This window comes from Sinocyclocheilus anshuiensis, unplaced genomic scaffold, assembly GCF_001515605.1.
Source record: "Sinocyclocheilus anshuiensis isolate Anshui unplaced genomic scaffold, SAMN03320099.WGS_v1.1 scaffold415, whole genome shotgun sequence".
In the NCBI taxonomy this organism is placed as follows: Eukaryota; Metazoa; Chordata; class Actinopteri; order Cypriniformes; family Cyprinidae; genus Sinocyclocheilus; species Sinocyclocheilus anshuiensis.
The window spans coordinates 1268166-1292501 of record NW_015552655.1 but is presented as its reverse complement, the minus strand read 5'-3'; the positions used below and the strand labels follow the sequence as shown (position 1 = coordinate 1292501).

At 36.1% G+C, this 24336-nt stretch overlaps 3 protein-coding genes across 6 annotated transcripts; 1 reads left to right on the top strand and 2 right to left on the bottom strand.

The window, feature by feature from the left end:
* Positions 1 to 825: 825 nt before the first annotated feature.
* stub1 (STIP1 homology and U-Box containing protein 1) lies at positions 826 to 7277 on the bottom strand. Its single transcript, XM_016458687.1, has 8 exons — positions 7014 to 7277; positions 6328 to 6561; positions 4628 to 4826; positions 3386 to 3551; positions 3226 to 3301; positions 3078 to 3134; positions 2864 to 2980; positions 826 to 975 (listed from the first exon to the last, which is right to left on the bottom strand). The coding sequence occupies exons 2-8, from the start codon at positions 6439 to 6441 to the stop codon at positions 826 to 828; spliced, it is 879 nt and encodes a 292-aa protein (XP_016314173.1). The 5' UTR covers positions 6442 to 6561; positions 7014 to 7277.
* A 1181-nt stretch (positions 7278 to 8458) lies between these two features.
* luc7l (LUC7-like (S. cerevisiae)) lies at positions 8459 to 14784 on the bottom strand. The gene is made up of 10 exons (XM_016458732.1): positions 14599 to 14784; positions 12347 to 12441; positions 12175 to 12273; positions 11976 to 12086; positions 11455 to 11598; positions 11075 to 11251; positions 10917 to 11005; positions 10349 to 10378; positions 9427 to 9591; positions 8459 to 9152 (listed from the first exon to the last, which is right to left on the bottom strand). Exons 1-10 carry the CDS (start codon positions 14657 to 14659, stop codon positions 9029 to 9031), a joined length of 1095 nt encoding a protein of 364 aa, XP_016314218.1. The 5' UTR covers positions 14660 to 14784; the 3' UTR covers positions 8459 to 9028.
* Positions 14785 to 16028: 1244 nt separating this feature from the next.
* fam234a (family with sequence similarity 234 member A) lies at positions 16029 to 22590 on the top strand. 4 transcript variants are annotated; one of them, XM_016458718.1, is made up of 13 exons: positions 16029 to 16095; positions 16641 to 16802; positions 17865 to 18139; positions 18215 to 18322; positions 18593 to 18775; positions 19784 to 19929; positions 20011 to 20143; positions 20224 to 20350; positions 20445 to 20585; positions 20668 to 20749; positions 21755 to 21907; positions 21983 to 22076; positions 22268 to 22590. In XM_016458718.1, exons 3-13 carry the CDS (start codon positions 17890 to 17892, stop codon positions 22495 to 22497), a joined length of 1647 nt encoding a protein of 548 aa, XP_016314204.1. In that variant the 5' UTR covers positions 16029 to 16095; positions 16641 to 16802; positions 17865 to 17889; the 3' UTR covers positions 22498 to 22590. The 4 variants fall into 4 exon arrangements, with proteins under 4 accessions (XP_016314204.1, XP_016314206.1, XP_016314207.1 ...); XM_016458720.1 differs by having other exon boundaries at positions 16037 to 16095; positions 16657 to 16802; XM_016458721.1 differs by lacking the exon at positions 16641 to 16802 and having other exon boundaries at positions 16041 to 16095.
* The last annotated feature ends 1746 nt before the right edge of the window (positions 22591 to 24336 follow it).

Sequence of the window (24336 nt, the reverse complement as noted above, 5' to 3'; positions counted from 1 at the left end):
ATGTTAGAATTTAAATTTTTAGGTGAACTGTCTCTTAAAATAGAGCGGTTGAAAATTCGTATTGCACTTCTCAGATGCCTAGTTTACTTAAGGGTCTCAACTTTAACGCTATTGGAAAGAATAAGACTCAACTCAACCCATTTGTTACAAAAAGCAACAAAATAACATTTATTGAAAATGCATCCAACCTAAACTCGTTACACCTGGGGAATATTTGAACCCAGCCGGACAAACAGTTCAGGAACTCTGACGTCCAGCGGCTAACAAGGGCTCTCTGAAAAATACTGATACTAAACAGGAAGTGTGTGTTCATGACAGGAAACAGAAAACTCCCCAAAGGTCCAAAGGGAAAGACAAAATCAATAGTGTGAAATAATCCCTTACCTCTCGTTCTAATGCACAGACACACATAGTGAGACTAAACGCATCATACACCATAACAATGATGATGATGATGTCATCTGCATGCCACAGATTCTCAGTTCGGTTTCATTGATTGGCAGCCAGTATATGGATGAATATCTGAATATATGTTTTAATGCTCGTTACAAAAATCGGCATCTTGCTAGAACCCGAAGCATCTTAGAAACATTCTACTTATGTTAGAACTTTTTACTCGCATATATCGCACTCTTGAGAGAGACAGACAGAGAGACAAAAACACACACACACACACACACACACACACACACACACACACACACACACACACACACACCAACCTGCGCAAGTTTCCTCTGAATGATTATTAGTGATGTGTCATCAATAATGTTGCTATTTTAACATTCAATGAGGAAATTACAGCATCATCATGTGCAGAAAACATCAGGCAATGTTTCCGATTGAAAGCAAGTGTCCAAACAAAACCTGCAGGATGGGGCCATTATTCTGTCTGGTAAGGAAGGACAGTAGAAAGACGGCGAGAAAGAGGGTCAGGTGACTCCTGCGGGCGAGATACTCCACAGCAAAGCTCCACTGATTAAAGTGCATGAACATACAGGAGAGGATTCGATTGGGCGTGAGGAAACCGCTGCGGTCCGCTCGAGTGTGTGTGTGTTCAGTCGTCGGTAGCCCCCCGGGATCGCTAGATCGGTCGGCACCAGACCGCGAATTTAACCACCCGTAACTCCCGAACCCCGCGGGGGTGGTCTCATTCGAAAGAGGGCCTCTAGACGTACACTCCATTCGCGTTCAAGAGGGTTCCTCGAGCTGAAGGGATTCACTTCATGGTGCGGATTCGCCGCGCCGTTACGGAGATATGGCCGTTCAAAGTTTCAATGGTTTTCCATAGACTTAAGCTTTAAAACGTTTCATCCAGGTCGCCAGTAGCAAACAATGGAGCGCGCTCTGCTGGACAAACTAGTAATTACACCATTTCAAGCATTTTATCTGCATTATATGTTCTGTAAAAAAAAATGTCATATCGGCAGCATATTCGCCGATACCGATATATCGGCGACAGGCTCATATCGGCCGATAATATCGGCAAAACTATATATCGGTCGGGTTCTAGTTGTAACAACACCATCTGCCTGAAAATAGCATCTTTCTCCATTAATAGCCATTTAGAATTTTTTCTACATTTTTTTTTAAAGAATTTTTTTTTTAATAGCCATTTTTTGTCTTGTTTTAGTTAAAAACTAAAACTATTAAAAACATTTTTGCTAACAGTAATAAAGCAATATAATATCACTATTAGATACAAAAAGATAAAATAAATTACTAAAATGGAAATAAAACTATTTAAAAATACAAAAAAATCTAAACTGATTAACATTTTTTCGTTAACTTAAATCTGAAAAAAAAATACACATAAATATTCAATAGAAAAAATAAACTAAACAAAAACAAAGTTTAAGTACAATGATGACCCTAAACATACAACAAACTTACTAAAACTTGAATTAAAATTGAATGAAAACAGAAAATATAAAAAATATATATAAAATCTATTTCTAGAGCCTATGAGCTCCTGCTGGTAGATGTTGTAACGACACCAAACACGATAATTGAAATAGCACTAAAATAAAATAGAATATTAAATGAAAAAGATGAACATTGTCTTGGCAACTAACTGAAAAAAGTTTAAATTGAAGTTCTAAAGTTACTAAAACTAATGACAAAACAACCAAAAAATAAAAATACAAAAAAATACTATAATGTATTTAATAATAATAATAATAATAATAATAAAAACATTGCTGTAATCTGATCCGCCAATCTGTAATTTTTCAGCCAATGACGGCATAATCGTCCTGTGCCTCTAAAGTGAGAAGTCTATGGAAGCCCGTTTCCACTACTGCATAAAAAATAAAAAAGGTAACAGACTTTTTCTCACAATTCTGACTTTTTTTCCTCAGAATTGAGAAATATAAACTTGCGGTTGTGAGAAACGAGGTCAGAATTGCAAGATAGAAACAGGCAATTCTGAATTTTTTTCTCAGAATTGTGTGATATAAACTCGCAATTGTGAGTTAAATCAGAATTGTGAGATATAAACTCAATTCTGAGAACATATCAGTCTTTTTTTCTCCTCAGAACTGGACTTGATAACTCACAATAACTTGATAACTCACAAAAAAGTCAGAATTGCGAGTTTATATCTCACAATTCCGGCTTTACATCTCGCAATACTGAGAAAAAGTCAGAATCGCGAGATAAAAAGTCGCACTTATCTTTTTTTTTAATCAGTGGAGGAAATGGGCTTCCATAGAAGTCACATGACTCAAAAAACGAAGAAAAAATCTGACAAAAACCTGGCAGAAATCGGAGTGCCTCAAAAATGTCAGAATTCTTGCACAAGCCAAACAAGCGCCGCTGAGATGATGGTGATCTCTAATGCGATGTATGTTCGTGCACATACCTGTAGATGTTCCTCGATGTCCTTGCGATCGTAGGTTATGCCGCTAGGAGTAATGCAGGGCTCTCTCATCAGCTCAAAGCTGATCTTCCCACACAGGTAATCTGGGATCTCTCGCTTCTGCACAACAGCCAATCAAACACACTGGTGCTTAATCTACAGTTATTTGGACCAATGATAGATGTTTATCACAACGTTTGAGATGATCTCTCCATACCTTCCTCTTTTCATCTACTTGAGAGAAAAGCTCATCCATGTCCATCAAATATTTATCCTGCAGGAGCAGCACAGAGCACAGGAAATGACATCACTTCATCAAACACACAGCGTGCAGAGATGCTTGTGTATTTGAATGCGTGTCTCACGTGTTTGGATTTGATCTTGCTGATCTCGCCTCCGTTCTGACTGTCCTCGGACTGCTTCCCGCTGTCGTCTAGCTCTCTGAAACACAAACACAGAGACGGACAGGTGTTACAGCACAGATTCTCTACACAGATCCGCATGACTGACTGACGTGAGCGTCACCTCTCTTTCTCGGCCAGGATGAGTTTGCTGAGATAAGCGTGCAGCTCGTTTTCTTGGCTGATTCGCTTCTCTTCTATGCTGTTCCAGCGTTTCTTCTTGGCAATGCGAAGAGCACTTGGGATATCGTCTCCAAAATTCAACCGCTGTTCCTTCGCCAGGTTATAAGCTGAAAAGCATTTCAAAGAGCGAGTTCATCACACTGCATTTGAACACTGCAACTGATGTCTGATGTCTGTTTAGGCATCTGGATTATTTCTATGATGGTTTTTACGGATGCACAGATGATGTACATTATTTAAGTCCTTCAAAATGACAAACATCACATACAACACATACTGCTTTTAATTGTTAATGTTGGTGCTGCAGAAAGGGATTCTAATCATATGCGGATTTGCTGCTCAATCATTATTGGTGGTCAGTTATTACCGTAATAATGGTTTTTATAATCAATGTTGAAATCATGTTTTGCTGCTTAATACTTTGTGGAAACATTTTTTTCAGGATCCTTTGATGAATAGAAAGTTCAAAAGAACAGCATTTATTTGAAACAGAATATTTTGTAACAAATGTTTTTACTGTCACTTTTGATCAATAATGTGTATTTGCTGAATAAAAACATTAATTTCTATTAAACACACACACAGCAATTGAATGACAGTATATCGTGGTTTCTAATAAATATAAAGCAGCACAACTGTTTTCAAAATTGTTAATAAACAGGAAATGTTTCTTGAGCAGCAAATCAGCATATTAGAATGATTTCTGGAGACTGGAGTAATAATGATGCTGAAAATTTAGCGTGGTATCACAGGAATAAATTACATTTTAAAAGATATTCAAATAGAAAACATTTATTTTAATTTGTAATAATATTTCACAATATTACTGTTTTTACTGTATTTTTGAGCACATAAATGCAGCCTTGGCAAGCAGAAGACACTTCATTAAAAACATTTAAAATCTGAATTTTTCCAAACATTTGACAAGTACTTTATATATACACAAAAAGAGAGAGCAAGAGAGCGCCATTAATAAAAAAAAATTAAAAAAACCGTGTTCACCAAAAGAAAGAGAGTCGGGTTTGGAACAACGAGGATGAGTAAATGATAGAATTTTACATTTTTGGGTGAACTATGCTATTAAAGGTTTCCTAAAAAATCCATTCAATCAATATTCTAATTCAAATGTGTAACACATTTATGTGTTTTTTTTCTTCAAATTCCATAGAAATTCCATGTGTACCTCTCTGTAGATTGCCGATGGCCTCTTCATAATTCTCCAGCTCCAGCTGACACTGGCCCAGGAAAAAGTGGGCCTTCACCGATTGGCTGTCGAGCTCGAGGGCGTGTTTACAGTCGGCCAGTGCCTTGTCGTACTGCTGCAGCTTCACGTAGCATAGCGCTCTGTTAGTGTAGTACACAGCCACCGACGGGTTACGATTCTACACACAGCACAGCAGAAACACATTCAGTACAGCACAACTTTGATCATTCCTAGAAAAATCAATATCCAAACATTCTCCACTTGATGAGTTAAATGCATTACTGCATGTCAAAGATGCATGTACATTTCATCTAAACTGAGCACAGTTGAGCTGCTTCATAATTTTTTGAAAACTGTGATAGATTTATTAGCATTTTTTGGTGAATATTAAGCTGTAATCTTTTGTAACATTAGAAATGTCTTTGCTGTCACTTTTGATCGATTTAATGCATCCTTACTGAATAAAAACACAAATTTCTTTAACAAAAAAAAAAGATATGAAATTAACCGATGACAGACAAAGCAGAATCCCAGTAAAAGAGGTTTATCTGAAAGGTAAATTTAGTCTATGACTTAAATACAGGCAAATTAATATTTACATATTCAAATAACATGATTTAATTTAATCGGCCTAGGTTTTAAAAAAAATAATATCACTAATAACAAATATGTGAAAAAACTCTGGTGGGCCATCTTACCCCAAAAGACAGATTTTATAATTCCAAATAATTGTTATAAATGAAATTACTCCACAAATCTAAAAACACTGATGTGTGTGTCCACAAAATCTTCATTAACAAGTAGACACGAAAAACCTTGGTATCCAACAAAATACAATGTCACTGATCATAATTTTCAAATGTCAAAAGTTTTACTTTTTTTTTTCTCCAAATTTTCAAAAGTTTGATGTCAGCAAGATTTATTTTTCTCTCAAATGTGACTATAAATGTGACCCTGGACCATAAAACCAGTCATAAGGTAAATTTTTTAAAATTGACATTTATACAATCTGAAAGTTGAATAAATCATCTTTCCATTGATGTATGGTTTGTTAGGACAGCAAATGTCAAAAGTTTTACTTTTTTTTTTCTCCAAATTTTCAAAAGTTTGATGTCAGCAAGATTTATTTTTCTCTCAAATGTGACTATAAATGTGACACTGGACCATAAAACCAGTCATAAGTTCAATTTTTTAAAATTGAGATTTATACATAATCTGAAAGCTGAATAAATCATCTTTCCATTGATGTATGGTTTGTTAGGACAGGACAGTATTTGGCCGAGATACAACTATTTGAAAATCTGGAATCTGAGGGTGCAAAAAAATCTAAATATTGAGAAAATCATCTTTAAAGTTGTCCAAATGAAGTTCTTAGCAATGCATATTACTAATAAAAAATTAAGTCTTGATGTATTTACAGTAGGAAATTTACAAAATATCTTCATGGAACATGATCTTTACTTAAAATCCTAATGATTTTTGGGATAAAAGAAAATTCGGTAATTTTGACCCATGCAATTTATTGTTGGCTATTGCTACAAATATACCTGTGCTACTTACGACTGGTTTTGTGCTCCAGGGTCACAAATTTCAAAGGTTTGGCTGTCTGCAAGATTTATTTTTTCTCTCAGATGTGCTTGTAAATTTCCTGTAAACGGACAAACTCGCGCTCCACTCACAATGGCTTTATTGTAGCAGGTTGCGGCCTCCTGGTACTTGCGGCTGAGGAACAAGCGGTTGCCCTGCTCCTTGAGCTCCTGTGCGGAGGAGCTTTTCTCGGGGCTGCTTGCCATCTTCTCCACAGGCTCTGTGGTGGCCGCTCCCCCCTGCTTACCGATCCTGTTCCCCGTCTCTTCGGTGAGCACCGGCCTGTCCCGGGGACCCAGATACCTGCCTGGAGCAAACCTCTCTCTCTGCAGACACACACACACACACACACATCAACGTCAGAAACACAATTTACACTCAATAAAACATTACATATATCAGGACTACAATAATACACACTACATACATGTAGATTGCAATAACACTCATATATAGACTACATAATGGACATAACACACACACATCTGGACTCTGATCAGCCCCTGACAGCTGTGGCAGATGATTCAAGCTCCTCCAGCAGCACAGTGAACATAAAACTCATGTCATTTGACCAAAACCGATAATGAATCTACAAAATCGAGTCAAAATAATTCTTAAATCTAAACTTATGGTGATTAGAAGAGAAACTCTACAGAACGACATGTGACTGACACATCTGTGCTCTGTACGTCTACAGGCGCTTTAATTAGTTTAATGAAGCACAGTTGACTTTACATGTCATATTTTCAAAGTAAAATGTGAATAATTTCACGCGTACCGGGTTTGAGTGCTGGACTGACGCCTGTCGTTAGCAAACCGGTCGCGACACTGGTGCTTTATTGATCACTTTTTGAGCCCTTATTCTGATTGAAACGCTGCTAAACTCATAGTCCGCCACGATCATGACATTAAGATGACAAATCTCCAACGTTTTCATCGGCGATCGCTAAAAACACGACATTTTACTCGCGGCTGTGAGACGCTAGCATCATGTTTCGGTTGTTTTGACTGTGCCGTCGCGGTGACGTTACCGGAGATGACGATCTACGTTCTGCAGCCTAATGACGCCATCTGTCGGCGACGCACAGAAACGGAACGCTAGTCGTGATATCAAAGTCCTTTTAAGACCTGTTTAGGGTATTCTATAGTCTTTGGTGATATTAAAAATAAAACCTATGACCTATTATAAATTCATATTAATGTACAATAACTTATAAATTTGACGTCGATTATGAATTAAAAACAATTCAAGGTAGTACAGTGATATGAATCCCTGGCATGAACTGGAAAAAAAAATATTAAGACATATTAGATTAATTTAATCAACTGTATTCTTTTTTTTTTTTGTTAACAACTCTTTATTGAATTTTCTTCTGGGAATAGTAATATAAAACAAACAGCAACTGTGTAAATTTAGAACCCACCCCAACCCTGGTAGATTTAAAATAATAATTGTATCTATATATCTATTTATCTCTGTATCTATCTGTATTTATGTGCTACTGTTAGTGTTATCTGTATGCACCAAGGGTCTGAGAGTAACGCAATTTCAATTCTCTGTGTGTATGTGCTGTACATGTGGAAGAATTGACAATAAAGCAGACTTGACTAATAATAATAATTAAAAAATAATGATAATCATACAAATATGTATATATATATATATATAAAAAATAAATAGCAATAATCAAAATAAATTAATAATAAATAAATAGCAATAAAATAATTTTTACAAATATTTTAGAAAAGCTGACACATTAAAAGCTGAATGCCATAAATTTAGTTTTCACGTTAGATCCATGTATACGAGAAGTTGAGTTCCATCGAGATAATGTCCAACAAATAGTCTAATCAACTGTATTCTAACACAAAAGAGTAATATTTTAAATACATCAAATGCCTATTTTGTATTTAATTGTAGAAAAAAATTATATTCTCTATTTAATTTTCTACCTATTACATTGTTTTATTAACGTCTACACCTACACCAACCCTAAACCTACCCCTTACAATAATGCAAAAACAGTAATTATTTTGTGAAGTATTTCTAAATACTTACTGCATATCAAATTTACAATCTAAAGGAATAAATAAAACAGGTTCAATATTAAATACACGAACACTCATCTTAATTATTTGGTAAAAAGGGACCAAATTGTTAAAGTGACTTTTTCAACTAATAAACTGAGAATGTATAAGTTCACTCATTAATGACAAACACCATTTAAAGTCATAAAACCATTTAATGCACTTTGATAAGGACATGAAATCAAAACAGCCTTATAAAAGATCATGTACACAGTAAATCTGAAACAATACGCCATGACGGATTCACTCGTTTAGATTTATTAATCTCCTACGCCTCTGCTACTGATGCAAAGAGTCACTCTCTGTCTCTATGGGGGAATACTGCAGCTATATTTAAAGAAAGGGCGTTTAAACTGACCTCAGAACAGCCTTCAGCAAAACATGCACACATCCACTCAGGACAAACTGTACAAAATAAAATCCCAATCCCAAAAAAATAACAGACATTATGGAGGGGCAAAAAAAAGTGGCAGTACATACTTTTGAGAAAATAAAAAAAAAATCTCCACACACAATTGTCATTTCAACATTTGACAGTGAATCCGACAGGTTTACGTCTCACTGGACTGAGATATTAAAGACTACAAAGACTATAATGAAACAGGGCGTGGGCAGTTTACTACGGACCAAGCAAACATGATAAATAAAAAAGTGGGTATATGTATGGGAGCGCGCTGTGTGTTTGTTATGATAGAGTGAGATGATTCAGATCTCTCCAGCCTCTCTGTCATCGTGACGGCGAGACTCCGTCCTCCCGTTCAGCCCGTCTGATCTCCGCTCAGATGAACTGCGCTTGCTGTCCCTCTCGTGATCACGGTCCCGTGAAGACCTAGACACACATCAATCAACCGCTACTACAAGATCATTGAGGGTTTGTTTGCTTTTTAATGCCAGTCTTGCCTATTTTGATGGTGAAAGCCATACTTGATGTATTAATTTAAAACAGAATCTAAAAGATTTAAGAACAATTTTTAAAAAATTATGATATAATTTTAATTAATTAAAAATATATTTAAAAAAAATGTCAGAAACTATAATAAACCACAATTCAGGCTTTAGAAAGCTTCATATGAATGAGAGAGAGGAAGAGTATTAATTATTACTTGTGTGAGTGTTCTCGGCTGTGGCGCGAGCGGGATCTGGATCGAGATCGGTGCCGCCGGCGTCTGTCGCGCTCTTTGGAGCGAGAACGGGAACGGCGCTTCTCTCGCGATGCGGAGCAGGAACGTCGGCGTCTGCGTTCTCGATCACGTTCGCGAGAACGAGACCTAGAAACAGTGAAAGGAAAAACAGACATGAACAACTGCTACATGCATGAGATTAGAGAAATGTCCAATGCTACAATAAAAGCCTATTTTCTTTGATCTTTTTAGTCATTTGCAATTATGAGTAGGGATGCACCGATACCGGTATCGGACCCGATACTGGTCTCCTGTACTCATACTCGTTAAAATGCCCTGATACCAAACGCCGATACCACAGCATGTGATAAGCGCCATATTCAAACAAAGAAATACCGACAACAGAAAGGCGTATCGGGCGAGTACTGGAAAAAGTGGTATCGGTGTATCCCTAATTATAAGATATGGATTTTATTTAGATTTAGGCTGATTTGACAATGAATCATTCTGATTAATATGCAAACTAGTTCAACACATTGAAAAGAACAATTTGCTCACAAACCTGCTATTGCTATGGCTTTTTGGGGAAGTTTTAACATTTAAAAGCAGTTGATAGCCAATGAGATATTTTAGAGGAGAGCCTAGGAAAATCTACTATAGAACAGAGTACAGACATTCAAAAGGTTTCAAGATTTTATGAATCCCCTCAAAGTTCAAATTTTTTAAATGCCCTGACATTTCCACGACTGTCGAAACCATTATTCTTACGTAGCACAATGTACTTGTGGCCAATGCACAATGTTCTTTGACTTAATCTCAGACCTTGATTTGCATGTTTGTTGCAATAACTGACATGATAGACATGAAAATAAATGCTGAATGAACAAGTGAATGAGCAACTGACCTCTTGCGTTCTCGGCTGCGTGACTTAGTCCTACAGGGAAAACCAGACAAGAATAACAATTATTTTGGTCAACATTGCAATCACTATTATTTAAACTGACTACTCATTGACTTTGGAAACTTTCTTAAATCTTTAAATAAATACATTAGTCTTTTTAACAGTGGGTTTCCTTGAACTTCAAAAACTGAAAAACAAAAACAAGTAGATAAAATTAACAGATTTAATTATTAATGATAATTATTAATAATAAATATACATTTAAATATCGTATGAAAATAAACTAGCAAACCAGACTCTTTTTTTTTACCAACATTTTACAAAAATGTAGTATCTTAGAAATGCACACGATCACATGAAAATGTGCATAAAATATTCTCAAAATTAATGATTTTAACAGGTGATGTCTTTGAATTTTAAATTCAAAACACACAAAATACTATATAAAAACAATCAAAATAAATAGGCAAACTAGACAAAGATCATTTTAGATTCTACCGTATATTTCACAAAAATTTGGAATCTTAGAAATGCACCAGGTCACATGAAAATGTGTTTAAAATATTCTCACCGTTTTTTCATTTTCTCCTCTTTCTCCCGCTCTTCCCTCCTCCTGAGTCGCTCCTGGTTCCGTCTCTCCTGTTTGTCCTGCACGGTTTTCTGTAAAGAAATGCTGCAATGTAACCAATGACACCCCCCGCCAGCACCTGATTCAGGCTGACCCGTTACCTTCAGCTGTTCCAGCTTCTCTCTGATCTGAATGAAGCCCAGGTGCAGTTTGCCGCCAAAGTGGTCAGCGAGACGCCGGTCATTGTCATGGAGACCAAGATAGGCAGAGCACACCTCACAGACGCGCAACTTCTGCTGCTGGAAACTGGAGGCGGGCATAGAGTTCCTGTACTCTTCCTGTAAATAAAACAGAGCAAATTACGATACTAGTAGCAGTTATTTATTTTTATTGCCATGTCAGAAAAACATCCAGAAAACACTACAAACTCACACTAGAGTAAGAGAGAGATTATATTGTAAAAAATGAAAAAGGTAACATCACATTTTGAATCAATGAAATGTGACAGCTTGCATATAAATGATATAGTATGCTGACGAACCTCTGCATCCTTCTTCTTAGTTCGGACTCTCTCAACCTCCTGTAGAACTGTCTGGGCTTCATCCACATTCCCCTCAGCGCCGAGCTGTTCAGCTTTCGCCAGCAGCTTCCCGATCTCCTCGTTCAACTCGTGAACCTTTTCTGCCTGCCAACCAAACACACAAGGTAAATAAGACACAGATCACACAACTCCATGAGTTCTTTATATAATCTAGGGACTTGAATACACAGCATCTCATCTTATTCATTTTCCTCCTTTTATTTGCACACAAAAGATCAGATCATTCATAAACTGAGAAAAGTAAAGAAAGGCTTGATTGTGCCAAAAATCATTAATAATGATTGCTCTGGTCGGTACAGAGATCGCAAATATTTACACTGATTACACACTAACTTGGGAAAAATCATGCATTTATTGACTTTTTTTTTTTTTTTTAAACATTCAGGGTTATAATAACCAGGGCTATTATAGTAACAAAAACTTTTTTTTAAATCATTGTGACTATATTTTTCCACACTTACCTTTGCGGCCACCTCAGCGCTGATCTCTTCCTGTGTCTCAGCGAGACGCTTCTTGGCCAACTCAGTCCTGCGGTCACAGTCGGCAATAAACGACTCCAGGTGATCCACCGCCTGCACAACACAGATTCAGCATCAGCCTTTGCTGCAAATTCATTGAAAACACTAGCAGATGAGCTCGACTCAATACCGAATCACTCACATCCAGTTCAAAGAACAGGTCTCTCTCTTTAGACGCGATCTCATAGTCTGCTCTCAGCGCCAGGTCATGTATCTTAGAGCATTCGCCAAGGTCCATGCGCTACAAACACACGGCTTCATCAGTATGCTGCACAAACACTCATCATTGACTGTTGTAATATGTTTTCCCTCACCGTTCCAGAGAGGATGTCATGCGGGCAGCAGTTGAGCAGGTGCGATTTGCAGACGCGCTCGTCTGTGAATTTAACCCGCTGTCTCGACTCATCTCCTGTAAGGACACAGCACATAACAGACATTGAATGAGACCACACACACACTCGCACGTGTCTCACACACACACTGCGTCCGCTACACACTGCTAACTTTGCGGCCAAGGGTCACACACCTGCCTGTCACTGCGGTGAAATCATGAGCTCTGACATATACTGAGCGTGTGTTTGACAGTGTCAGATATAAATTGTGTTTCACAAGAAAGTAAAGACTTTTCGTTCATGTAGATTGGAGATATTTAACTTCCACTGACCCAAGGCCGCTTTCTTTAACTGGCTCCTTAATGTGAAGGTCTAAAAATAAAGAGGTAGCATCTGATCACGGACCAAACCAAGAGGCTAGCAGTCCGTTATTATTAGTTATTTATTCTGTACAGCCACCATATAAATGCACTGATGTTTTCTACAGTGAGCATTCGGACTGGGTGATATAGCTAAAATAATTATAAAAATATTGATATTTTTCTGCATTTTAAGGTATAATTTAGTTATAAATTATTTAAAAATTATCACAAGAGATTTAATTTATATGCACCAATATAACAAGCAAAATTTATTACAAAAGCAATTAATACATGAAAATTAACACGTGCAAATGAAGTTTAAATCAGAAACACTACATTTGGGAAGTTGAATGGTTAAAATATAAGCATTAAAATTATTGCACTGCTATTCAAGACGTTGCGAAACATTATAAAGCCAGGAAAAAAAAAAAAAACACATCAAATGTTTTATATCACCCAGCCCTAGTTTGCATGATGCATCTACGGTTTTATAACAGCCAATTGAGTGCAAAGGTGTATGGGATAGCAGATCAGAGAGGGATGTCATGTTTCAGAGAGCCATCTTGTACTCAGTAATAGCACTAGCCCTCATGCGTACATACAGAAATGCTGCATAATCTAATGTGCATATTAAACCACAGTTGACCAAGTTGAAATAAGACATTGAAAACTAAAGTGAAAGGTTAATTGATACACACTGCGAGGTCTCTCCCATTCAGAACCCCTCCTGCGGTCCCAGCCTCTAAAAGTTTAAAGGGAAAAGCTTTTCTTGCCCAAACCTGTAATGAGGAAGCTGGGAATGATGTCATTTTTATTTAATCTCTTTATTTTTAAAATGTGTATAGGTAGTATTTATAAAGTTTTAGCTTTTAGTTTTGGATCGGTTTTTAGTTGTTTTAATACTACAATTGATTGCTTCTGTTGTCCTCATTTGTAAGTCGCTTTGGATAAAAGCGTCTGCTAAATGACTAAATAAATAAAAACATTTTAATTTTCACAATATTCATTTAGTAAAGATATTTTCCAACTGCCCACACATATTCACTGTAATATTTTACGATAGAATCCACTGACAAGGCTGTCAAAAAGATCAGCTAATTAATTGACATTCACATCATACTGATCTATCACTAATATTAATAATAATAACATTACAATTTTTAGCAGTTTTACAGTACATACGAGTAACATATACAGGCACAATGGGACGTCTGTATATTTCCTATTCTTAATTAATTCTAAAATATAAGCCTAATTTCTCAACTTATTAGTAACAATATAATTAAGTATAACAGCTCTTACTGTTAATACTGTAATATTTTACGATAGAATCCACTGACAAGGCTGTCAAAAAGATCAGCTAATTAATTGACATTGACATCATATTGATCTATCACTAATATTAATAATAATAACATTACAATTTTTAGCAGTTTTACCAAAGTACATACGAGTAACATATACAGGCACAATGGGATGTCTGTATATTTCCTATTCTTAATTCATTCTAAAATATAAGCCTAATTTCTCAACTTATTAGCAACAATATAATTAAGTATAACAGCTCTTACTGTTAATAATTAACTAATTAATAAACTTAATCGTAATTTCTGATAAAAGGTCCTCATCATTAGTCCATTATCTTAGCATACGGAGCCGTGGCGTCATTACTCCCCTTTATGGACACAAACATTAAACTGAAGCATTTCAAGAGGAAATGCTGCTGCATTTAGCTATTCTTAAGACTCTGATATATATCTTAAGACATTGATTTTAATATTTGTCTGGCTCATTATATTCTGGTTTGTGTTAATCTGAGCGCGCGGCCTACAGAAATCCTCTCAGAGCCGTTAGCACGCGGCTAACACTCACCATCCCTCGACGTTCCCATCAGCTGATCCAGCAAAGCTCTCATCTGAGCCTGGGCCGACATCCTGACACGATTAACTCGCTCGCCTTACAAAGGTGATGGTGATTTTACCCTAAAATGAAAGTTTTAATCATCGGCGAACCGCTTCGCTCCAGTGTCTCTCGCGCCGTCACTCTAGAGCAAACAAAACGAACTCAAACGAGTGAGCGGCCAATCAGAGCGCGCTACGCAATCTTAAATATTTATTTATTTATTTAGTCATTTAGCAGACACTTTTATCCAAAGCGACTTACAAATGAGGACAATAATTATTATTATTATTATTATATTTTTGTATTGTTTGTTTTCTGAAATAAACAATAATAATAATAATTAAGAAACTCAAATGTATAACAAAACCTGTAACATATTTACTAACATCAATATTAAATTTAGCAGTTACAAAGATTCATTTTAACTAATCGTTTAAATAATTTATTTTTAAAGTAATTTATTTTAATACAGTTATTATTATTATTATTACATTTTTGTATTGTTTGTTTTATGAAATAAATAATAATAATAATAATAATAATTAAAGGGGTCATATGATGTTGCTAAAAATAACATTATTTTGTGTATTTAGTTCCATAAAATGCGCTGCACACATCTGAATATTTGGGTTGAAGTGTTCTGGAACAGTGTTGTAAATACAACTTAACCACTGATTTCTAGTCGTGTCCTCTTTTGGAAGACCAAACAAAGTAGTTTCGCTTTCACAACAAAGCACACAGCGCCTTCAGCACATGGCAGCGGCGGCAACAATACTACAGCGAGAATAAAAGTTACGCCTTCTTTCTTTGAGTGAACATTTGGGCAGCGTTATGCAAATCTTCCCACATTGTGACGTAGGTATGTGGGGGCGTGTTAGAACGAGCCGTTTTAGGTAGGCGTGGCTGACTCTTAACTTTTATAAAGAATATCTCTTTGGATTTGAGACTTTAGTCTTTGCAACTTTACAGATCTTCTTTATGCACCAAGAGCTTGTAACACTCCAAAGAGAAAGGAACAATTTAAATCGCATCACATGACCCCTTTAAGAAACTCAAATGTATAACAAAACCTGTAACATGCTTACTAACATCAATAATATTACATTTAGCAGTTACAAAATTCATTTTAACTAATCGTTTAAATAATTGATCTTTAAAGTAATTTATTTTAATACAGTTATTTTTAGCAATATTTTTAGACGACAGCCTAACACAAAAAGAAATACTTACATTTCTGCGCTATGCGTAAAATTAGTAAAACGCTTTCTTTATAATTTCTCAGTGGGTAATTTTAAACGACATTTTACATTTTGTCGTCCGAGCAAATAAGATACGATAAATAAGATAAGATATAAGAAAAATCCATTGTAACAAAATCGCTCTTTTGTCCCAGTCGTGTCGCCGTACGCGGAAGTGTCGTTGTCAAACCTGCTCAGCTACTCGAGGAGCAGAAGGATCATTCACCAGGTTTGTTTTGATCAGACAAAAGTGTGTTTTACCAAAACGATCGCTATTTAATTCATTTACTTGGTTTCTGTTTGGCCAACAAGCGAGGCTTGCTAATTAAAAGTTAGAGATCAACTAACTGATGTCATTTTAACTTATATTTAAAACAGACCTATCAATTCTTCTACAAAACATGATCTTGATTTCTGTTTATGCTAGACACAACTTTGTATTTTAGCTAATGAATGTGAAAAGACTTAGTTGTTTCTTATATAAGCTTTATTTAGTTACTGTGGTTGTTATTTAATGCCATGCAACAGGCTTGGGATGAATTTTATACGTTAAAAATCATTATATATACATGATTATGTTGTTTATAGTGTATTTGTGTGTATATAAGTGATTAGCCTGTGTGTGTGGTGCAGTGCTGCTGTGGTTAATTGTTGTTGTCATCCAAATGACAGTTTCCAGAATGGAGGTGCTTGTTTGGCCCCGGGCTCTTCTAGCTCCACCAGCATGACTGAGGTGTTTTGTTGTTGTGTTTTTGTTTGGATGTTTAACCACAGCTCCTGTTTGACGCAGAACACTCTGGATGGGAAAAGAAGCAGGATCTGTTGAGTGTGCATGAGTTTACATACAGTAGGCCACTGGTCTGGATGCAGTAGATCGTAATCTTCTGATGGTTATGATCAGGGCTGCTGTCACTGAACATACAGGGTTGAATTCAGGTAGGAGGGACCTGTGAGCTGGAAGAATTAGATACTCTTCCTTTGTTTCCTTGCGTATGGTGATGAACCACGTAGTTTACAGTACTTGAGTCCGTTATTACGGAGATCTGTGTTCTTTTGCATGTTTGGATTCATGACTTGGAAACAAATGAGAATTGAATAAAATTTTGGCATTTTGTGACCTGAATCTGTGTTTCATTGTTATTTTTGCTCAGTATTTGAAGAATAAAAGGGCATCCTATATGTGCCATATGAAATTATTATTACTGTAATGTACTGGATTTTAATTAAGCATTAAATATATATTTTTGTATTAAATTTTTCAGTCAGAATTTAAAATTATGTTATTATGATTTTTAAAATAACAATTGGTCTTAACATTTTGTGCTTAAGTAGACTTGCAGACAATTATCTGCGGCATTAAAATTGATTTTAAGATTACAAAAACACATATTTGGATTCATACAGTAAAGCCTGATAGTCAGTATAGCCAGAAAAATCTCATAAATGAAAAAATTTTATTTTAAAATTTAAATTTTTTTAATGGAACAGTTTATTAAACCTTTACACTAAGTATTTTTTTTTAATCTGTAAAGAAAGTTTGCATATGTGTTTTTTGTTGTTGTTGTGTATCTTATATGATACATAAGGCTTTTATGGCTCATATAATATAATGAGAATATGAAACTCATACTCAAAGAGGAAAAAAACTGAGCAAAAATATGCTATTTAGTACAGATGCTGATATGTATGTGACCAGGAAGTAAGATGAAATTCTGATCGGTTGTAATGTAAATCACTGAGATCTTCATAACAGCACAGCAGATATTTACATAAAAATGCATAGAAATATCAGTTGTCACTCTGTATCTCCCAATTCAGTTTCGATCATTTAAATGCTTTAGACCTATATCAAATGTGATACAGTAGGCTTGTAATGTCAAATTATTAAACGGTATTCTGGAATACAACCCAAACATTTTGCATAACATATGATTGACTGTAAAATAAATGTTTTAATAATGATCAGATGATTATGTCTCACCTGCTTCTGTGTTGCAGTGGTGAGGAGTTCTGCTGCTCTGAGATGGCAGACGCATCAGGGAGTGGTTTTGAGGCGGAGCCTCTGAAGGGTGGAGAGGCAGAAGGGGGCGTGTCTAAGAAGAAAAGCTGCACAGAAAAGCTGGGCTTCTCACAACTGACGGGGTGGCGCACGGCTGCCTTCCTCTTCTCTCTCTTCCTGTGCCTGGCAGTGGTCTTCACCTTTTCATTCATCCTTCCCTGCCCCGTACGGCCTCAATACTTCTCCACCTGGAACCGCACGTTACCTGACGCAGGTGAGCAACGTGCAAAATACAGTAGTTACATTCATGCATTTCTGACCGGATACTGAAAGGGTTTCTCTCCTGTAGCCACGTATGATTTCCTGGCTGTTGAGGACGCCAATGAAGACAAAGTCTTGGATGTGTTGTTCATCTACAAGGACTCTGAAGCCAGCCGCAACACGTGTTTGAGTGAAGGTAAGCCTAAAAACACACATGTACTAACCTGCTTGCTGTTGTTTATAGAGACAAATCTATTCAATAAAAAATCAAAATGTTTAAAACACCACAAAAGCATCTTAAAAGAAGTTCACATGGCTTGTGCGTTAGTTTTCAATCAGATAGTTATGTCTAAGGATCAGACCTAAATTAAAGTCATTATTCCCCAAAAAAATAAAAATCTTCACAAGAGACCACTGCTGCTATGTTGTGTATTATGCTGCCTGAAATAATGTTTTTTCTTTTCAGATTTATCAATCCCATGTCTGGTTTTAACAGCTGTTGATGGTACCGATGGGAAGACGCTTTGGGAAAGACCTCTAGCTGCTGAATTTGATTGGGTGGAGTGTGGCGTAAAGGGCCTCGGACGTCAGGGAACAGGATGTCTGGTTGCTCACGCAGACAATCTCACAGCTATTGATAAAAAGACAGGTGCAGGATTTAAGTAAACACAGATGTGAATATCACTAAGAAAAAAGCACCATGTATTTGAAACAGTACTATGTAAATATTATGGTATAGACTCATTTTGTAAGTTTTATTTAATGTTTTTGAAAGAAGTCTGTAATGCTTATAAAGACTGCATTTATTTGATTAAAAATACAGTAAAAACAGAAAAAATATGAAATATTATTACAATATAAAATAGCTGTTTTCTATGTGAATATATTTTAAAATGTAATTTATTCCTGTGATCAAAGCTGAATATTCAGCATCATTACTCCAGTCTTCAGTGTCACATGATCCTCCAGAAATCATTCTAATATGAGAAAACATTTGTTATTATTGTCAATGTTGAAAACAGTTATGCTGCTTCATATTTTTGTGAAAACCGTGACAAACCTTGATTATTTGATTAACAAAGTTCATAAGAACAGCATTTATTTATAACAGAAACCTTTTTAACACATTACAACAAGGTCTCATTTGCCAATAGTTAATGCATTAACTAACATAAACTAACAATAATATTTTTTAAAACAATAAATATTTTTATAGCATGTTATAAAATTAACATTTATAACATTTTATAGCTTATTGTAAAAAAAAATAATATTTATGTTAGTTCACAGTGCTAATGTTAACAGATACATTGTTATTATTAAATGTTGAGATTAGCATTAGTTAAGATTAATAAATGTATAAGTATTGTCCATTTTTAGTTCATGTTAACTAATGCATTTAACTAATGTTAACAAATTAAACCTTATTTTTAAGTGTTAGAGAAATCTTTTGTAACATTATGAATGTCTTTACTGTTACTTTTGATCAGATTAATGCAATAATAGTATTATTTTCTTTAAAAAAAAACAATGTTCCCAAACTCTCGAACAGTAATGTATGAATATGTTAATAATACAGTATCATGGTACCGCCTCAGTACTTTCTGTCCAAATCAACAGTGTATTCGGAAACATTTTGATGTGTTTGTTCCATCAGGTGTGATCAGGTGGCAGCAGTCACGTTCTACTGTGCTGAATGGAAATCTGCCGCTGATCAGCATTCAGGATTTGAACGCTGATAAAGCAGACGACTTTGCCATACTTTCATATAATCCTGAAGCGCCATCTTTCACACCCATACCGGTACGACACACACACACACTCAATAACACCTGTGCTGAAGACTTTATGATAACGTTCATTGTAATCCATTTCCTCTTTTAGAGCGAGCTGGTGTTTTTCTCAGGAAAGTCAGGTGATCAGATCGGCTCGAAGGCGAATGTTGATTGGAACGGGGTGTTTGGTCACCAGCAGTTCAAAACGGCCAGTGGCGCTCCATACCTGCTGTTACTCACAAGTGAGTAGCGGATTATAGCATCTCTTCTCTATTGTTTCTCCTTTATATCTCTGAACTCAACTGTTTCTCTCTCTCCACAGAATCTGGACTCTATGCGGTCAGTTTGCGACATCTGACAAAGCTGGCCGTTCTGGAGTCTGTGCTGAAGGAAGAGAAAAGCTGGAAGGAAAAATCTGACAAAAACACTGGATTGATCTCCCTCTATCAGTAACACGCATTGGGGATTAAACCGTATATACTTTCTTTCTTTGATTTTCCATTCTCATGATATTATGGGTTTCTTCTGATGGCTTCACTGCAGGTCTGATTCTCTGAAGCGTGTGATGGTTGTTCCTGGCAGTAGTTCTCCATCACTGCTGGTCCAGACGGACTCCAGCGTGTCACTGTTGCACACAGACAAACTGAAGATCGCATGGAGCACCAACACCAGCACTCTGCTCAGGTGCCATAAAAACACTGATCCCAAACCAGTGGAAGGTATTTGTGCATTACATTGATTTATTCCTCTGTGTGTGTTTTTCTAGTGTGCCAACATTTGGGCAATTTGACAAAGATGGAATTCCAGACATAATGATAGAGGAAGACATTGGCAATAAAACCAAAAGAGTAAGTGGTTGAATGTATTATTATTGATAATAATTTGAGGTGATATATAGAGTTAGATATGCTATATGTGTGTGAGTGTGTGTGTGTGTATATATATATATATATATATATAAATATAAATTAATTAATATAATAATAATATATAACTATATATAAAAAAAAATATATATATATATATATATATATAGAGAGAGAGAGATTTTTGATTGTTTTAATCATATGTAAAAAACTGAAAACTGGAGTAATGATGCTGAAAATTCAGATTTGCATCACAGGAATAAATTCCATATATATATTTAATATAATTAATGACTTAAAAAGTGGGTGGAGGGATTGAATTGTTCAATGCACTGAAGAAGGCCTTGAGCCAAAATGTTTGTTTTGTCCAGTTGGTGATTAATGTAAAATAAAATGCTAAAAAGAACACTATTTTTGTGAAATCGTGTCATGGATTAATATATTTTAAATTGTAAAAAAAAATAAAATTTTAACATTTAAAAAATCATATAAGATGTAAAAAAAAAAATGCAATTATGCAATAATATGTGACCCTGGACCACAAAACCAGTCATAAGGGTCAATTTTTTGAAATTGAGATTAATTCATGAATGATTAAATAAGCTGAATAAATAAAGTGACAGTAAAGACATTTATAATGTTACAAAAGATTTGTATTTCAGAGAAATGCTGTTCTTTTGAACTTTCCGTTCATCAAAGAATCCTGAAAAATAAAACATATAACGATTTCCACCAAACTTTTCAGCAGCACAACTGTTTTCAGCATTGATAATAATCAGAAAGAACATGATCTTTACTTAATATCCTAATGATTTTTTGGGCATAAAAGAAAAATCGATAATTTTGACCCATACAATGTATTGTAGGCTATTGCTACAAATATACCCCAGCGACTTAACACTGCTTTTGTGCATTTAATGATCAAAAGAAAAACTGACCCCAGACATTTGGTGCATGTATATATTATCTATCTATGGTGTGTTTTAGGTATTGGTTCTCAGTGGAAGCTCTGGAGTGGTCCTGTGGGAGGTGCATCTGTTGTTCTGGACTCAGAGTCCTCCTCCCGCGTCTGTCCTCACACTGAACACCTACTCAGTGTTCATGCTCTGGGGACAGAGTCAGAGTCGCGGCAACCAGACTGTAAGAGCGTAAATATACACACACAAACACACACCTGCAGAAATAAGGCACTGATGTGTGCTTGTTGATACTCAGAATGAGATGCATTCATCATTCCTGATGCATCCTCGACTTTCCCAACTGCTGCTTGAAAGAAGAAATCCTGCACAGAACATCATATCTTTTAAGGGTATTTCTTTTTTAGCTGTTTTGCTGGATTAAAAATGGTTATGCATGACAATTTTCTCTCTGGATTTTACACTGTTTTTGATACTGTACCTTTAAGTTAAAAGTCTGCAAAACGACTGCAAGCACCTTTAAATTGCAACATGTTGTAAGTCAGGCTTATTGAAAAATAAATATCTCTCTGCATTTGTTTAGCGACACTGTTGGAGCGAGGCCGCCATGCTGGTTACCTCGTTCTGACGGGACCGGATGGACGGCAGCACGCAGAATTAGGTGAGACGGAGCCAGTGATTCTGACCAAGCGGAAGATCAAGGAGGACGTGCCAGAGAGCGCCGTTCTGAGAGTAGGAGCTGACGAGTCGGCCGTTGAAGAAGCAGAGGTGAAGGAGGCCTTCTACAGGCTGCGCTTCAGTGAAACACAATGACAGTTTATATTTAAACACTAATCTTCATCCCAAAGGTCATAAAAACAAAACAAACAACAGTGGCTGCACGTAGAACTTCACTCTTGAAATCCAAATCATACCTGCTGCATCCTCGATATTCCCAACTGCTGCTTGAAAGAAGAAATCCTGCACAGAACATCATATCTTTTAAGGGTATTTCTTTTTTAGCTGTTTTGCTGGATTAAAAATGGTTATGCATGACAATTTTCTCTCTGTATTTTACACTGTTTTTGATACTGTACCTTTAAGTTAAAAGTCTGCAAAACGACTGCAAGCACCTTTAAATTGCAACATGTTGTAAGTCAGGCTTATTGAAAAATAAATATCTCTCTGCATTTGTTTAGCGACACTGTTGGAGCGAGGCCGCCATGCTGGTTACCTCGTTCTGACGGGACCGGATGGACGGCAGCACGCAGAATTAGGTGAGACGGAGCCAGTGATTCTGACCAAGCGGAAGATCAAGGAGGACGTGCCAGAGAGCGCCGTTCTGAGAGTAGGAGCTGACGAGTCGGCCGTTGAAGAAGCAGAGGTGAAGGAGGCGTTCTACAGGCTGCGCTTCAGTGAAACACAATGACAGTTTATATTTAAACACTAATCTTCATCCCAAAGGTCATAAAAACAAAACAAACAACAGTGGCTGCACGTAGAACTTCACTCTTGAAATCCAAAACAGCTCATGTCTTGACTGTTTTATTTATTATATTATCTGTTAATCAGATCTACTTTTAATCAGATCTTCTAGTTTCGAGCTGTGCTTGAGAATGATGTCATTAAACCCAAGACACTTACAGCAAACTAAACCAAATCATCAGGGTTTTGTCCCCAATGCATATTAACATGAACATATTAATTTATACGTTTTGGGTCATGCTGCATTATTTTATGACAATCATAAACTGCTGTAAAGCATTTCAGATTTATTTTAATAATGATCAGGGATTTCATATAAAGGTGAATCTCATACAGAACAGTCTGGGTCAAGATGATGTTGTTTGGAAATTAGCCTAAAGGAATAATTCACCCAAAAATGATGTGTTCACCCTCAGGACATCCAAGAGTTTGTTTTTTTGTTTTGTTTTGCTTTTTTCATCAGAACAGATTTGGAGAAATGTGGCATTCTGTCACTTGCTCAGCAATGGATGCTCTGCAGTGAATGGGTGCCGTCAGAATGAGAGTCCAAACAGCTGATAAACACATCACAATAATAATCCACACCACTCCAGTCCATCAGTTAACATCTTGTGAAGTGAAAAGCTGCGTGTTTGTAAGAAACAAATCCATCGTTAAGGCATTTTAACTTAAACTTTTGCTTCTGGTTAAAATAGTCCATAATCCATAATAACGCTTCATCCTGTGGAAAAAGTCCATCTCCTGTTGTCTTTCACATTAAAATCCACCCACATATTTGTTTAGAACTGTTTTAGGCTGTTATCTTTCATAATCAGTGCTTTATCTCTGCATATTTCTCTCCTGATTCAGACCAGACGACTATTTAAATGGAGAAAGCCTAGGCGGAGTTTCACTTTTATGTGTGGGAGGGCACTCACTGGCAGTGATGTTCTACATTTCATAGATTTATGTAACATATTCTATATTAAAAATACATTTAGAATTAACAATGACTGCTGTACAAAGAGTAAAAAAATGCAGAAAAGCCACCTCATTTTCTGAGTTGTGTAGATGACCACTATCTTATCTCTAATGTTATCTCTTCTGATAAATTTTCAGTCAAATCGTCCTCTATGTGCGGTAGAGGAAGATCTGAGAATCTGTCCTGTGCTATTGAAGATCGGAGCCAGTTTTTATTCTCCTCATAAC